This window comes from Meleagris gallopavo, chromosome 8 (assembly GCF_905368555.1).
Source record: "Meleagris gallopavo chromosome 8, MGAL_WU_HG_1.1, whole genome shotgun sequence".
Taxonomy (NCBI): Eukaryota; Metazoa; Chordata; class Aves; order Galliformes; family Phasianidae; genus Meleagris; species Meleagris gallopavo.
This window is the reverse complement of record NC_139411.1, coordinates 10,060,243-10,077,361: the sequence shown is the minus strand read 5'-3', so window position 1 is coordinate 10,077,361 and position 17,119 is coordinate 10,060,243. Positions and strand designations below refer to the sequence as shown.

Sequence of the window (17,119 nt, the reverse complement as noted above, 5' to 3'; positions counted from 1 at the left end):
ACAAAGCTTGAGAACTAGATGGCAAGCAGATCAACAAATTGAAATGCATGTTTTCCTGTATTCAGGCTTGCTGAAGTTCAGGGACCTGACGTACAATTTATAAACATGGAGTCATTGTAGGCAGGGCACTGCAATAGAGACTGCTCAACAGCAGTGTTGCAGGGCATATTTTGTAGTCACCTTGACCTTGTCTTCTCATAAAGCAAATCAACGCTTTCCATTTAATGCCTTAGACCTGCTTGAGCCCTCCTGCAAGCTTGTTTTGCTGCATTTGCTCCTTTTGACTGGTTTATAAAAGTGTGAGTCTAGTCCATTGTCTGAGATGCTTTCAAAAAAAACCCACCTCTTTAAGAATATAAATGATCTAAAAAAGCAATTATTGTTCATCTGTTGACATTTAACAAATAGTACTTTTTTTTTTTCTTTCTTTCTTTCTTTTTTTTTTTTTTTTTTTTTTTTTCCCAGGGGGTGCTAATAATGAGCAAAGGCTGGGAAATTTTATATATCTCTGCTATCTAAATTTCCTGACTAAATGAATAAACTTGCTGCTTAATGCATTTTTTTTAATGGTTTACTACTACTTAGTCTCTTTCAGTTCTGGATAGAAAAATCACCAGAGCTCAGGTGGGATACTATGCCGTAATGTGTTTTTAATCAACAGATTAGTTAATCAGCCATGATTAATTAATGATGAATTAATTATACCTTATTGTGCAGTTCTGCTGCCTAAATTGAGCTTTAAAGGAGTTATTTTATTAATCATCATTGTGCTAATTGCAGACACTTACAGAAGGATTGCTAATTAAACATGCAGCCATATGCAAAGCAAGCAAGCTGCTGAGAGTGGCAAGAAAAAGAGCATTGATTTTCTAAGTAGCAACTTTATTGTAATGAAATATTGTACAGTTGACCTGGTGATCCTAATTACTCACTAAGACTTATTTTAGCACATTGCACATTTTCAGTCAACGATAAACAAAATCAGTTGTTGGAACAAATTTTGTCTGACTTTCCTAATGGAAAAAGTACATTGTGTGAACTTCAAACAAAATTAGTTAGAATTTGTGTGGTCCTGTTTCATGTTTTCATTCAAAGCTTGTACCCAGTAGTTTTGTTGGTAGTATAGCGTTAATGAAACTTAACTGACTTAACTCTGAACAAGGTTCTGGATGCTACTTGATAGTTGGTAACTTACTGTGGTGCCAAATGTAATGTTCATTGCACTTGAAATGAGTACTGAGACTCAAAGTTACATGAGTTTTACATCAAAAAGGGGAACACTGTGTTTAAATTAATTTCTAGGAGCCAAATTTAGCATGGAAAAGCAGAAAGGACATTACTTAAAGATGGGTTTCTGTGAAGAAAAGTCATCTTAAGCAGCGCAATTTGTAGATCGTTGTAACTCTACAAGGTTTGACTGCAAGAATTTCATGGAGATGCCATCATTGTGGACTTCCTTCTTTTTTATGCAAGTTGTTAGGTCTTTCACATTAATTAAATACAATTTAGTTGAAGAAACATTTCTGTTGGACTGACTATATAGTATGATTTAAATTATCAATGTAAAACTCCAGTGTTTACTGTGCAAATTTCTCACATAGTATCATTACAAGGCACTCCATGTTTTGAATAAAGACCTGACTGAATCCAGGAGTCAAGACATGAAAATTTCAGCGCACTTACTCACTTTACTTCATTGTTGTATGCTTCAGAAGCCCAGCTCGTGTAGGAGATGGGAAAATGTACATGACTTAGAGGAAGGGAGCAGAATAAGAAAATAATCAATCGAACAAACTGTTAATCTACTGCTATAGAAGGGGAACTACAGATGAAAGGGAAGAAAGAAAAGCAGAAAACCAGTTTTATATATAATAAGCCTTTTAACAGTTTTTCTTCAAGGATTAATGAAAATCCTTTGCATTTCTTCTTTGTTATCTAGGTGAGAATTGACTGCATATATTAACAAGCTTTTTCTGAAATTGGAAAATTTTGCCAGAAGTTGAAATAGAACATTTCACAAATGTGTGCATAACAAGAGGCTGTAGACAGGAGCCATGTGTTCACAAGGAATAGGAAGGGAAATTAGCAACAGATGAGATGGTTATTTCTGGGAAATGAAAGATTTCTTTGTCTCAGTACTCATTAGAGTGGCAAGGAAACATGCCAGGAACAGAGGGAACCTTCCCAGGAGAAGAAATGGAAAACAGAGGAAAATTGAAGGCGATGATGTATCAAATGAAAATTAAATTAGTTCAATTATTAACTGAGAAATACCCAAATTAAGCAGTTTGATTCTGACTTCAGGAACTTTTTACTAATTTGTGTTTGCAGAGGAGTAGATCTGTCTTAAAATCATTACCAATCTTATACAAAAGGACAGAACAAAGAATTTTCTTTCATTGCTCAGTCACTGTCCTTTCTTTAATTTCCTTCTTTCTTTATTCCTTCTTCATTTTCCTTTATTTCCTTCATTTCCTAAAAGTTGCTGCAAACTCTACCTGTTAAGCTTCAAAAGAATGTGGACATAAAGTATCATCATCCTCAGTAGTAGGAATGTGGGAGAAAAATTGACTGGAGGTCAGTTGTAGCCTTTGATGTTTAGACTTAGCATCTAAAGCAGAGTACTATAACTCTGAATTCTAAATGTTTCTAAATTCATTGGATTCTGTAGAGAGAAATTAAATTTGATTGTTGTTTTTCCCTTACTCGTTGAGATAGAACATCACCTGGTTACAGTGTTCTCAGTCATATATGGATAAGTTTTATGCACTTTCCAAGTGTTATGTGATTTTTTTTTTGTGATACTCTCAAAACAAAGAACCACTTTCCCATACATTATTTTTCTCCTGTTAAAAACTGCAGTATGGATAAAATACATTAAGCAAACACAAGACAGTTTCAAACATTTCAGTAACTGAGCAGAGGAAGGAACTTGTAGGGAATAAATTGAGTTTGTGAGGTGGAAAAGGATACATATCTCTGTATAGAGACTACCATGTGAGTATAGTTAGAAGTCTTAGGCATATTCCATGTGTCTGTCACTAGCTGAAGTTAATGGTGCTCTGACAGTTTGGATGTTTGGGGAATATAGGCTGAGCAGAGCTGGATCGAACTCTGAGGTACAAGAAATCCAGAAACATGAATTTGAATGCAGGTGTTCTTTACTGACCTATTGCTTATGCATTTTGGATCCAAATGAAAGGTCTGTTATTTGAGTGCCCATCCAGCCAAGCTCAATTCAGGTGGGAAATTCCACTTGGCATTCTTGAATTTTTATTCTGTTTCAGAAAGTTTCCTTTCTTCGTAAATATATTTATTTTATTATTTTATATATTCAGTCTATAGCCATAAACTGAAATAAATGACAATTATGATAATTTCTATGTCTCCTTTCTGAACAAAAATCATTGTTTAAAAAACAGCTTTTTGGACTTTAATAGATTTGTGTGTAGTAACATTCTGAAAACACATTTGATTGATGCAGGCTTTTAATATCAGTCTCTGTTCTTACTCGTGTTTTTACGTAGTATGCTACCTGCAACTTTCAGAAACCTTAGCAGTTAATTGCATCAATAGATGAAGTCTGCTATTAATAACCAACTGCAGGCATTTTCTCAATAAGTTACAACTTCAGCAGAAAAAAAAAAAAAGATTAAAAGGAAACACCTGCTCCTGTAAATTACTCTGCTGCAGGTACCAACCCAGGAGACTCTGCAGATGGTTTTGTGTTTGCAAACCTGACCTCAGCACCCCTTCATCAATCTCTGACTGATTGATTCTTTCCAAAGTAGCGCACACTATATCCCAGGGTAGTAGAAGACACCTTTGCATTAGTCCCAGTCAGAATATCAACTAATTGGTACTTTTTTTCCAATTTTAGAAGTTCTTAACAAAGGATTTTTTAGGATAAAGGGTAAGTTGTCTCCTCAAGCACCAACACTGACTGAAAGACAGTGAAATCAGACAGGTCCAGGAAGAATTACTGGGAGTTGTACTTTAAAAGTTATCATCTTCTCTGATAACTGGGAGTATGTGTTAATTTGCTCTATGCCCCAGGATTATGAAATTGACAAAAAGAAATAAAACATTGGTAAAACACTGATCACTAAAATAGTACAGTATGAATTCATACCCTGCCAGCCAAGAAAAAGAGAGGTCCTAGATTCTGTTTGTTTTCCCTTTTTCTCTCTTTTCAGGCATCTTACTTCTCTTACTGAAGCTTGACACTGATTATGCCAATCTTTTCTTAACTGAGACAAACTTTCTCATGTGTGTTACCCAGTGTGCACTTAGAAGCCTTGTACAATTTATTGAGTCCAGTGTAATCTTTACATCCATTTATCTTTGTAGAATTCATTAAATCCTTCCTGGAAAACAAAAAGGACACATGCTTGTGTTCCCTGTGCAATCTTCTACATTCCTATTTTGTGCAAATCTCAGAGGAAGACAATGAATAACATAGTGGTGTGTTTTGGGTTTCAGTGATACCAGCAAAATATTTGGCTTTGTTTCTTTTTCATTGAACACTTCAAATTTTACAGTTTTTTTTTTTTTTTAATTTTTCTGAATGACTTATTTGCACTTAATGGCTTAAAGAAGGTTTGTTCTTTCCCTAACAAAGAAGATAGAGATAGCAGGAGAACTTAAGCTGTGTGCAGTTTGCCTGAATTCTTCATAGTTTCAGATTTGTTGGATTGCTGTCTTGGATTTTTAGGTAATTTTGAGTCTTTTCTGCATTTCATAGATGCATAAATAAAATACCACTATCTAAGTGATGGCCTCAATGCATTTCACAAAAGGTAATATTTCACAGGGAAATCTAGGTATTGAAGCCGGTATGTTGTGATTTATGTATAGCAGAAAGATACCTGCATTTATTATGAAAATGTAAGCTTATGAAGAATCTATCATATTGCTTGGTAAATTGTATAGGAAATGTTTGCATTTCCTGGATAAGTTATATTTTGTGTTTCCTGTTCATAATTTTCCAACTTTGTCCTGAGCCCATTGGAACTTCTTGTTGGTTTTCTGTTAGATTACGCAGCCGTTGCTCTAAAGCTTGCGTTCCTGACATTCTGATGTGTTAGAACTTGGCCTGGACAGTTTCCAGGTGTTGCATTATGAAAGAAAGACTAATTATTTTAACTGATAGTACTTTTATTAAATGCACATTTGTCAGCCAGTCTGGATTACAAAATTGTAGTTATTACCATCTTCAAACATTTCTTGAGCTATAAGGAAAACCAAAATGATACATACCTTTTTGATTCTCGCTGGCATATGAAGGAGACTAGCTTCTCCAATAGAAATGTGGCTGCCCTACTGCATTTTCTATGCTAGGAATTAAAGTCCACAAGTAGGTGATGATATACGCAATTGAATGAACACAATTATTTGTACATTTCAAAGCACGCATATTTAGCAGAAGTGGCTGCATATATTGTAAATTTTTTTTTTATTTGAAATTTCCACTGTGATATTTATTAAGCCTGAGGAAACTTCCTGAACTTGGAATTTGGATCATTCAAGAGAAGATGCTGGTAAAATTTGATGTAATGCTGTCATTTGAGATTCTTGGTATCTCTACAATAGTAAGGAATGAAAAAAATCAGCTAGCTCCACAGGAGAACAGTAAACAAATAACAAACTTTTTGATACTAAATATTCAATCCTTTTTCTGTGTCAGTTTGTACCTGGTGGGAAACATTGTCCTTTGTGCATTCCAAGTCCATCCAGCGTTAGATCTGACCAGTTACCACATTGTTTCTCTATTCACAACTGTCTTTAGTACTGGCTTTTCAAGTATATCTGTCACATCTAATTCGTTAGAGTTTGGAAATGTGACACTTGGGAGATCTGAAAATCTGAAACATCACACGTTACCATGTGCCTGACTACAACATCTTAATCTTTCAGGACTGCATTTCTTTTTGCTGGAAAAACCTCTGTGGCGTCCTGCTGTCCATTTGGACAAAAGAGCAGATGTGTTGCATGTGTGAATGCGTGTGTGCTCATCTGCCTATGGCAGGATACAAAAAATAGAGCTACAAAAGTTCCTTGTTAAGTTGGAAAGCATTAATTACAACATCAAGCCTTACAGTTAACAGTGTAAACCTTTTTTCTTTAAATTGAGTGCGCATTACTTAATTTACATAATAGTTTAATTATAAAGTCAAAATCGAATGGAAAAGTAACACTAAAAATGAAACAGATATGTTTGCATATATAAAAAATACACATATATTCGTGTACATCAATTTGTTTTTTGTGTTTCCTTTTCTTTTGCCCATGTTTGTGATTCTTGCCATCTTTCAGCAAATAAATATAACTTTCTTTTTATCATTTAAAAAAATTGTTTAAAGTAAGTAAAAATATGTTTATGGAAAACAGAAAGATTTTAGCAACCCAGAAAAAGTGAATACTATTTGTTCATTAGATCAGTCCCTGCCTGGTTGACTCTAACAGCATTATGAATTGATGATGACCAAAACTTACTACTATTTTTAGTTTTGCTTATTTGTTTAGTCTCATCCACTGCAGTTGGATTATATAAACACATGGCTAAGCATGTATGTAAAATTAGTATGTGGGAATTCTGTTTAGAATTAACATCTTGACTACCAGGCTTTTGGAAAGACAGTACTTAACATTCTAAAACATACTCATGGAATATTTAGATGATAACTGTTATTATTATGTATTAGTAAAGGAAGTTCAGTCTGCAGTAGTGTATTTGAAATTATATCCTTATATATTATTTAATTATATAAAATAATATATATTATTTAATTTACCAAATAATAAGTATCAAAAATATTTGAACCATTATTGAAATAGTTTAACTGATTTTTAAAATAGTTCTGATTCATTGAAAAAGTCACTTGGCTACTAATTAAAAAAATACATGCTCTTGAACTTGTTATTAAATAAGAAGAATTATTGTATCTCATTTTTATGAAGCAGCATTTGACAGTTCAAGTCTGCAAAACATTACTGTAAACACACAATCGCTTCCCACTTGTATGTATGTCTTTGAGTGGTCATATTTTTTTTGCATCCTTTTCAGTGCAAAACTGAAAGTTGCGAATATTTCTAAAAGCCTGGACTGTGTAGCTCTTCCTCCAGAAATGCCGTTATGAAATACTCAGAAAACCAACTGTAAGTACATTTTGCAAGTGTGCGAAGTGAAAAATAATAGACAAAAGTCTCATTTATTTAACAGCTTTGACCCATTACAGGCTTTTAAATCATGCATCACTGACTTCAGGCTTGCTCTTGTCAAGCTACTTAAAGATACATGTTAAATCAGGCATTTCATATTTTTGCCCTCATTCGCTTTTGTTTACCAGCAGGAGACAAAATATTTAATTAGTTTTGGGGCATTTATAATCTCCCCTGGGCAAGCTCCTGCGACAATGCTGGACGCCACTTCTGAGTTAATTCCTGTCATGCTGGCCCCTCCAGTACAACATATGGGTAACCTATAAGCCTTCAGCAAAAGTTGCAACTGAACTATTAGAGGGGTGGGACCTCCCTGCTGGGAAAATGCTGGGCAACAAAGCAAAAAGGGGCCAGCGTCACCAGTGGAGGTCAAGGCAACACTCAGACCAAACAGCATCTGGCAAACTGTGCCAAGTAGAAATCGATTAGAAGCAGGGCAATTGGTAGATATTTTATGCCTATTTGCACAAGAAAGTAGTTCCTCCTGAAGTGAAAAACAATAATAATAAAAACAGAAAAAGCTTACACTATCACGTGTCATCACCCTTTTATTGTTATTTCATATATTTTTATTCCAGTCAGTAGGCTGTATGGCACAAACTATACACTATTTTGTTTTGGGCAAACAACAGTAATTGCAGCTTTAATTATGTTTTGAAGACAAAGAATTTTGAGAGTCTTCTTCCTAATTGGTTAGGTACCAGATTTATAACTGCAATTTTGTTTCCAAGGTGGATTACATTCTCTTCTTCAGATTACAAATCAGAAAGGAAAAAATAAGAAAATTCCTGATACTCTAGACTCTAGATCCCAGCCACTGTAAATTCATGTTGCTCAGCCCACTTGAATCCTTACCTTACTTTTCATCTTTTTTACCTAGTATTGTCACTTTCTGTTCCTGCCTGTATCTTTCCCTCTATCTCATCTTCCTGCCCTTATTTTTCTCCATTGTATTTCTTTGCTTTTTCTTGTTTGCCAGCAAGATAATCCCCACATGTTAAGAGAAAATAAAAATATAAGAAAATTGAAAAAAAAACAAGTTGTCTTTTCACATGTCAATAATTAATCTTCAATAACTAGCTTAGGAGGGCTCTAATGCCCAACAACTGCTAAGAACCTGCCACCAGGTTGTCTGCTACATACAGGTAGCATTGTTGCCCATGGACTTGGGAAGGCTGGAACTCAGTGCTTGCAACAAAATCCAAGTAAAATCCATTGTAACAATTATTAGCAAGTTGATTGGTTACAGGCATCTTTGAATTGGAAATTACAGTACTTATCATTTCAGGTACTATTGTGAGGAATATCATAAATATAATATACTGAAAAAAGAAAAAAGGATATAGATACCTCGAGGGAAATAATTTCATTTCAGGATGAAATTCCAAACTGTTTCTCAGCATTGTTGCCTGTTCAGTTTTTAAATTTGGGATTATTTTATAGTTTTTGTTCTGAATTCCAAATAAAAAATCTGTTTTAAGGATTAGCCTGTTAATGATCTTGGTATTCTTATTTTAAGTAGAAAAAAAATAGTACAACTAAGACTTTAAAAAAAATTAGCAGTGATTTTCTGCAGTAACAGTGTGTTTCTTATTGTTCAGATAGCAGAGAAAATAGCATAGGAATTACAGGATAATATAGCAGTCATTTGCATTATTTATTCCAGAGCACTATATGTGATTCAGATGTGTATGTCTAATAGCTTTACTAGAGCCATAAAGGGAAGATCTTTCCCATTCTTCTACCATTGTCTGCCAGGTGGTCCCACCAACACATCAAGACCTACTTAACTGACTGCATGGGCAGCTGATTCAACTTATTAATCTAGCAGAAAACCAATGCTTAAAAAAAGTATTTCTCCTGGTCTTGAGAGATTAATGTGACTGTCCAGTTATATAAGCATCAGAATGTGCAGAAGGGGAGTATAGCCTTAAAAGAAAAAAAGGAGGAGTAGGGTAGAGAGGAAGGAATGGTAAGACCTCCTATTTTCCTCAGTCACAAGCTGTTAGATCTGTTCAGCTCTTCAGCCTGACTGTATTCTACTCTGTCTGGTTCACTGAGTTGGCTCTAATTTATTTAGTCCATCATCTAATTTATGTTAACTATTAGTATCCACAGATATGTCGCAGAGAAATTCACATATCTCTTACTAACTGTGTGAATACCTACCTTGCTTTTGTTTTGAACCTCATTCTATTTAACCTCATTTGATGCATTTCGTTTCTTATCTCATTGTTTCTTATGTTTTGCCAGCATCTCTCAAATCCCACTTTGCTGGCTCTTTTCCAGCCTGAAGAGTCCATTCTAACTTAGTTGTTTCTCCTGCAAAATCCATTCCGTACCTCTAATTGCCAGTAGTGCTCTTCTCTTGATCATCCTTGCATGCTCTTTAAAAGATTCCTTTTTTCTATTCTTTCTAATTTCGCTAAACCAGTCAGAAATTTTGTCTCTAGATATCTGCCTGAGGCTGAATTGTTTTGAAGAGGTTGACTAACAAATAGAAGCTTTCCCTGATAGTGTTAACTGACTCTTTGATTTACATTGGAGGGATAAAAGGACACACATGATCAATTATAATGATATATATTAAATCTAGTGTTATGTAGCTGTAGTATGGCATATCCTGGTAATGCCTACATTTTCTGCTCCATCCCTGCTTTCCTGTAACCACATGGTGCTGCCACTTTCTACAGACTGAAACAAATGGCCATGTGACTTATTGCCTCAATCAGTTCAGCAAATGGTCAATGTAGAGAACTCTACTACAGTGTTAGGGAGTAGTGTTTCAGTCAGCCTGGGGAACTGACTTACCTTATGACTGTGTGAGGGTTTACCCTGCCAGTTGCAAAGTAGCCCCTAGGAATAGGAAAGGAGTAGGACGACCTGTTTCAGTGGAAGCCTGAAGTTTTAGCACGTAAGAGGTAATAATACCAAATCACACCCTCTGCTAAGATCAGATGTCCTAAACTGCATTACATTTGTCTGACCACGTCTTTTGATTATAGAAAAACTCAGTAAGCTGATTTTCCTGTTAAATTTTTGTTCATCCATTCTTTGTAACAAGCTTAAGATGTTTTGTTTTGTTTTGAAACACTGGTATTGCATCAGTGTCAGAGATCTCATTAGATTTACATTTATAAATTTCTGAAAATGGTCAAATAAATCCTAGTTCACATATGCTGGTTCATAAATTGTTGGGCCTTAGTTGCGACCATGTCTGCAGAATCTGTGAAATTTTGTTAAAGGTGGTTTTTTTTTTTTTTTTTTTTTAAGTCCTTCTTCAGCAGTGCAAAAGGTAGCAACATCATTCTCAGTGGTAACTTTTTCTTTTCATGAGCTGTTTTTTTTTTTAGTATGCGTGTATATCTGTATGTATATGATATTAATCATCATCTATACGTAATACAAGGGAGAAACTTTTTTGATAGTTAAAGGTGCAAAACATGTTCCTGTCGTACCTTGGTAAAACAAGCCCTCTCTTTTTTTTGATGTTTGATTATTTTTAGTCTGTTTTAGTCCTCCTGTTGTAGAAGGATGCTTGAAAACAAAGTTACATTGAAAGGCTGCTCTATAGGATCCCTGGGAACGCTGGGCTTTTTAAGTCTCACATCTCACCTGAAAGAAAGCTATTTAGAAAGCATGGCATTGAAAAGGATAAATGGCAAAGAGAAACAGATAAATTGAATACAATTTACAACAGATAAAATATTAAAAAGAAGCAATAGTGGAGGGGTAGTATGGCCAATGGCGTTTAAATGTGGCTAGGAGATTTTCTTGTTGAACTGTTGAAGGAAGTGATCACCTCAGAGAGCAGTTAGAATAAAATGAACTGTTGTAAGAACATGCTGAGAAGTGTGCAGTATGGCACTGGGAAGTGCTAGGTAAAATTATTGCAAATTCATCTTACTGCTCTAGATTGCTATTAAAGTTCCCAATAAGAATAAGTGTCTAAATTTCTCTTGAGGACACTGGCATTCACTTGAGAGTTGGTGGTTGTTTTTTTTTTTTTTTTTTTTTTTTTTGCTGATAGACCTATAGGGAAGTATTCCTATTGGAGCAATAGGGAAAATGGTGTAAACAACCAGGGAAGGAAAGTACATTATTCCCTGCACCATGGGTTGTTAGTCTGTCTTGAGAGCAAATGCTGTGAAAGACTGCACCCTTAAAGGTGGTCACATTTTGGTAGTTAACTCACCTGCTATTAATTAAGGTGCAAGATCACTGCACTCTGGTCTTTTGGCTTGCTCAGTATAAACTACCTTTGAAGCTCCTGGGGGGTAAGAAGTCCTGATGTGGCTTTTAGGAGGGTCCTAGCAGAAGTGAAATAGTATTATCTGGCTAGAAGGAAAAGGTAAGGTTCTTGCTTTGACATATTTTTTATTTCTGTTACTTTTAGTGTGATTGGAGGAGAGATGGTATTCTGGAAATAGTTTTAACCCAATGTGTTACTCTCGGTTCCTTTTAAAATTAGTACCCTACAAGAATAATTAGATTGTGTTTTCCATAGTAACACGTGTGGAAAATATCATGCTCCTCTTAAAGGTTCCTGTGATCATCATTTGAGTTACTATCTTGCGTGTTTAGCAGGAAATTTTTAATGTATTTCTGTATCTAGTCGTAAATCTCAAACCTAGTTTATTTTGCAGTGGACTAGAAGTATCTTTTGTTTTGCTAATATCACTGGTGTCTTAAAGTTAATAAAATTTGTTTTATGAATGAAAAAAGCATGCTTAACCATCAGTCTTATTTTTTCAAATTGTTTCTTCTCTGAGTAAAACACAATATTTTGACCAAAAACACCATTTTAGAATTAAAATGTAAGTCAGGAATAATGCTGCTGGGGCTATGGAGTAGCACTGAGTGTGTACCTGCTTAAGAGATTCAAAGATTAAAATGTGAGTGAGTAGGCACAGAATATTTCAGTGTTTCTTCTGGCTTCAAATTATATTCTGACACAAAAAGTAAGAGCAGAAGGGAAACTTTTGGGAAATCATTGATATACAATAAAGATGAAACTAATAGGAGCTAGAATCTAGATTTGTTTTTAGCACAACAGCAGTATATCATGCCTAAATATGTGATCAGTTTTTTGAAAACTGCTATCATGAATATTCTGTGAACCATTGGGTGAATAATTTCAAAGAAGATTATCTCTGAGCAGTAAGTAAAAATAAAGGGAGAGTAAAATTACGTAAGCTGTACTCAGGGCAAACTGGAAAAATGAAAAAATCAGGCCAGGTGAGGGAGATTTGGGAAAATGTCACTGATACCCTTTTTATTATTATCTGATCAGTAAAGCAGTTTGTTATCTAATTTGAGATGGTGTATTTTCATATGGCTAATGGACTATGCAAATAATTAATTCGTGTAGATAAGACACTGATGCTCATTTTTCTGTGAGGAAAAAAATAGCCTTTTTAGATGAGCATAAATATTTTTTCTTATGCATATCATCAAACAAAAACAATGTATGCTCAAATAATTTTTTTTCTCTATTTAAAGCAGGAAGTTTAAAAAAAAAAAAAAAAAAAAAGGTGACATGGAAAGCAACCATTTTGACCTTCCAAGGAACAATTTTTGACCTTACCTGTAAGCCCTAAGATTCATCAGCCAGGTAGACTTGTGCCCTGATTCTGTGATTTCGTAGTAATTCATACAAAGTGAAGTTAGTTGTTCTTTAAGAGAGATAAAACTCAGCTCTTCTCTTGAGATGGTATCAATGTGTTACCCAAAGAATGGTAATGATGGAGAATCAATTAGAAAGGAGGAAAATTGATGGTACTGTCATTTGCTGTCTCACTGTTCATTAGTGGAGTAAACTAGAAAGTTATTGTGAGTTGTATATTTCTAATTTTATATTTGAAATCTTTGTAATTCATACTTGCAGGGCATGAAGTTAGAAATGCTTTTCATACTTAAGGCATGAAGTTAGCAGCACTATTTTCACAGTAAGAGTGATTAATAATTTGTACTGAGTAGTAAATGTCCATGAGAATGCAAAATATTAACTTACAGAGTGCTTTAATTTTATTGTTTTCTTACACATTAAAAATCCCTTGAGATTCATTTTAAGTGACAAATGATTCAACTAAAATTATTTGAGCATATTAAGTTGCAGCACTACAATATGCTATAGCAATTGCATGAAGATTAAAGGTGTGGGTTGTTTTTTTGTTTTTTTTTTTTTTATTGCTACCCATGAAGTGTCTTCAGAAAAGGAAGTCTCTCGCAAGGTCTAATTTCTGATCCTTCTGTGAAAGACATATGGTTATGTGGTTTTTGGAAATGTGCTGTTTTCAGCTCTCTCACACTCACAAGTATTCAGAAATTGTCATTCAGAACACATTAATGTGCAGTAGTGCTTTTTTTTTTTATATTTGGGAGAACAGGTCAGCGCACACAAATAGGAATGTTGAATATTATAATGAAATGTGATGAAGTTGTACTTCTTTAAATATTGAAGATGCATCGTACATCTTGATAATGGAATAATGGAGACTCCCTACCCCAACCATCATCTCTGTTCAAGACCATTAGGATTCAGAATATTAGGAGCAGACCAACTGGGCGTAACAGCCTACGTTCAACATCTGTCGTGCTCGAGTCCATTAGTGTTCAATTGCATCCTATTGTTTTTGGATTATTCAACCTCATTTCATTGTCATTGCTTCTGCTAGAGATTAATCAGCTGTTTACAACTACTTCAAGTTTTGGAGTCATAATGAAAACAATTGAGTCATAGTTCTAAATAAATATACAGTATTCAGTCTCTAATGAAAAAACTTAGTAATTTATGAATGCTGGTAACAGTTTAATTAAGTCTGAAATCAATACAGATAATAAATCATTGTGTGACAGGTTTTTTTTTTAACCTTTTGTGTATAAGACAACATGTTCATATGATTTTTCCTTGTAACTTATGTAGATAATAGTTTTAATAGTATAAGTACTGTAAAACCAAGATTATATTCTGCGTGCCTGAATGATGACTTAACTGTCACTAGAGTTAGTAGCACAAACAAGCTCTTACAGCCAGAAAGCAGATTCATCTTTTCCACATCTTCTTTTATTCTCCTTACCTATTTAGGGATATTCCTAAGAGGGCACATTCTATGTTTACATTCACATAAATATGCATATGTACATTACACAGAGCGTATTAAAAAGGACAGTGTTCAGACTACTTGTACTGGTGCGTCTGTATCACAACCTCTCCAAATACTTTAAAAATTAGTAAATCCATATTTAATCCAAATAATTCCGTAGCTACATTTTAACTGTTTAAACTTGTTCTGAATTATGATATGTGACATGCATATACATAATCTCAGTTTTTCTCGAGCTACTGTTCTCTTAATGGTCTGTACTTGAGTCCGACAAGATTCCCGATAATTTGAGTCTGTCTGCTTCAGTATTGTACAGTGAAGCACAGAACTATTCTCTGCCACACATCACCAAGCTAATTCTCCTCTGTTTTGTTGGAACAATTTTTTTTAATCCTAATAACTACCTACCAGAATTTTCAGATATTTTAAAGTGCAAATGCTACAATGCACAGTGAGAGGTTTTTTGTTTTTTCTTTTTTTTTTTTTTTTTTTTTCCTGAGTTGCAACAGATTATCAATTGAAAGGATCTTTTGCTTAACTGCCCAGAGTCTTGTGGGGCCAGCCAGACACGGCTCCAGATGGCAAGTTGTTAGGGCTGGACAGAATGGCTTTGGAAGACTTCTCAACAGATGAAGGCTGTAATGTTCGGGTTTTACTGTTGGTTTTTTTTTTTTTTTTTTTTTTTTTCCCCCTGTGGTTCCCAGGCTGAGAAGGTACTGGGATGGAAGCAGAGTGCCGCCCGCCCACCTGCTACCACCTGTTTAGCTTTAGCAATTCCTATAAAGCCTCTTCGAGTCTGTAAGACACGATCATTGCTTAACGGCGGCAGTCAAGAAGGGAGAGGTTTCTGTTAGAAGTCACGTCTTCAGATTGCAACAGTTCATCTTATCAAAACATCCTCCTAAACTGAATCAGGACTCCTTCCAAGTGAAATGGCCATTGGAATGGATGTCTTTTTAATCCATTAATATCCTTTCTGGCTTAAAAGGACCTTTTTCTTCACTAACTCGTGTTTTGAGGATGGAGATTTTGTTGTTGTTTATCTATGTCATTCAGTTTACAGAAGTGAGAAGAAATGAAAGCATAAGGCATTGAGAACTCTTTATTCTTTCATTAAACAATAAGCAATTTTCAGACACTTCCAGAAGAGCCGGAAGAGTTGTTTATTTTTTTATTTTTTATGCTAAGATAAATATCTCATCAACAATATCTGGAAAAAGATTCAAGAGGTACACAGACTACTTAAAGAAGTACTTTTTCTACAACTGTTCAGATGCTTCATTTTTAAAGTGTAATTTTTCCTATATGTGTGTGAAGCTGCAGCTGCAATAAATATGAAAACCTGTAAATCCAATCATTTGGATTCAGGAGTAGAATTGGACATCCAGTGCAGAAGTGGACCAGGCTGCGTTGTGAAGTGCAGCACAGAAAGAATGGAGAGTGCTGCCAAGAGAAGACTGGCTGCCAATGCCAGGGAGAGAAGACGGATGCAAGGACTGAACACAGCCTTTGATCGTTTGAGGAAGGTGGTTCCACAGTGGGGTCAGGATAAGAAGCTCTCCAAATACGAAACCCTTCAGATGGCTTTGAGTTACATCATGGCTCTAACACGAATACTTGCTGAAGCAGAGAGATACAGTACTGAAAGAGAATGGATTAACCTTCACTGTGAACACTTTCATCCAGAGAGCTACCACCATTATACGGGACAAAAAGTGGCAACAGACAGTGATCCTTATGCACAGCGAATATTCAGCTATCACCCCGAACACTTTCAAATAGCTAATTAGAACTTAGTATGAGCTAAAAATATGCAGCAGGCCAGATGTGTAATTTAATAATTAGCAAGAGTTAATCTGCTTGAATAAGGTAATATTGGCATTACAATAGCTTATTCGTGTTTCTGTCTTATACTAACTTGACAAAATAAGTTTGCTTTGAGAACTTAAATCAATATGCGTTTAGGAAATATGAATTTCTTTACTGTTGATAGAAAGCTGTTTGAAATCTTACAGACTATTGCTTGCTAGTTAATTTGGCTCCTTTAATTAAATAAGTCTTTTTATTTAATTATGATTCATGATAGTATTTCTTGCCAGTCAGGGGCCCCATTGACCCTTGCTATAACTGAATGGAGTAACACTACAAATCAATTTCATTCTATGTTTTTATTTTTATGTCAGCTTTCAAGTAATTCTTTGTTTTGTTTTCCCTTGAATGACTCCCATGGAAAAAGTTTTATCTTGGAGTTCTAGTCCTTGGAGAACTAACTGTCTTAAACTTTGTAAGTTTGATATATGGGTTCCGAAATTGTGTAGGTTTGCTTTAATCCAACTTACGGTGTCTCTTGTATGCTCGAAAAAGAGCTAACTTCAAGTCATGAAAATGTTTTTATTTTTAGTGGCTGTAAAAGCACATGTGGTTATATACTGTGAATGAGATGCTTGTGTGAAAACAATCTAAACATCTGGATTTTGTAGTTTGCATCTTATTTTTTAATTTTATGTTACCTAGAGACAGATTTTGTAAATCATAAATAAAGCTTTTTCTATGATATGTCCTCATATACTACCTTAAATTCCAACTCTAGAAATTACTTACTTTGTTTCCCTTAGTATTTCACTGCTTCCTCTGCCCTGACAGCTTAGTGTGCAGAAAAACTGGCAAATGATGTTTGTCACTCAGTTACAGGAGGAGGTGTGTTGAGTGTACCCTCCAAAAAACAGCTTTTAAAGATAAATTTTGTTGAAAGGTATGCTTTATTTCAGCCCTGCTGATGCCCTCAATTGTCT

General features: G+C 34.9%; 1 protein-coding gene across 1 annotated transcript; it reads left to right on the top strand.

Annotated features, from left to right (window-relative positions):
- The first annotated feature begins 12,529 nt into the window (after positions 1 to 12,529).
- Positions 12,530 to 16,940, top strand: ATOH7 (atonal bHLH transcription factor 7). The gene has a single exon (XM_085229121.1). It carries the CDS (start codon positions 15,662 to 15,664, stop codon positions 16,115 to 16,117), a length of 456 nt encoding a protein of 151 aa, XP_085085247.1. The 5' UTR covers positions 12,530 to 15,661; the 3' UTR covers positions 16,118 to 16,940.
- The last annotated feature ends 179 nt before the right edge of the window (positions 16,941 to 17,119 follow it).

Coding starts and splice junctions, on each gene's coding strand:
- ATOH7 (XM_085229121.1), top strand. CDS start 15,662: ATGAAAACCTGTAAATCCAATCATTTGGATTCAGGAGTAGAATTGGAC.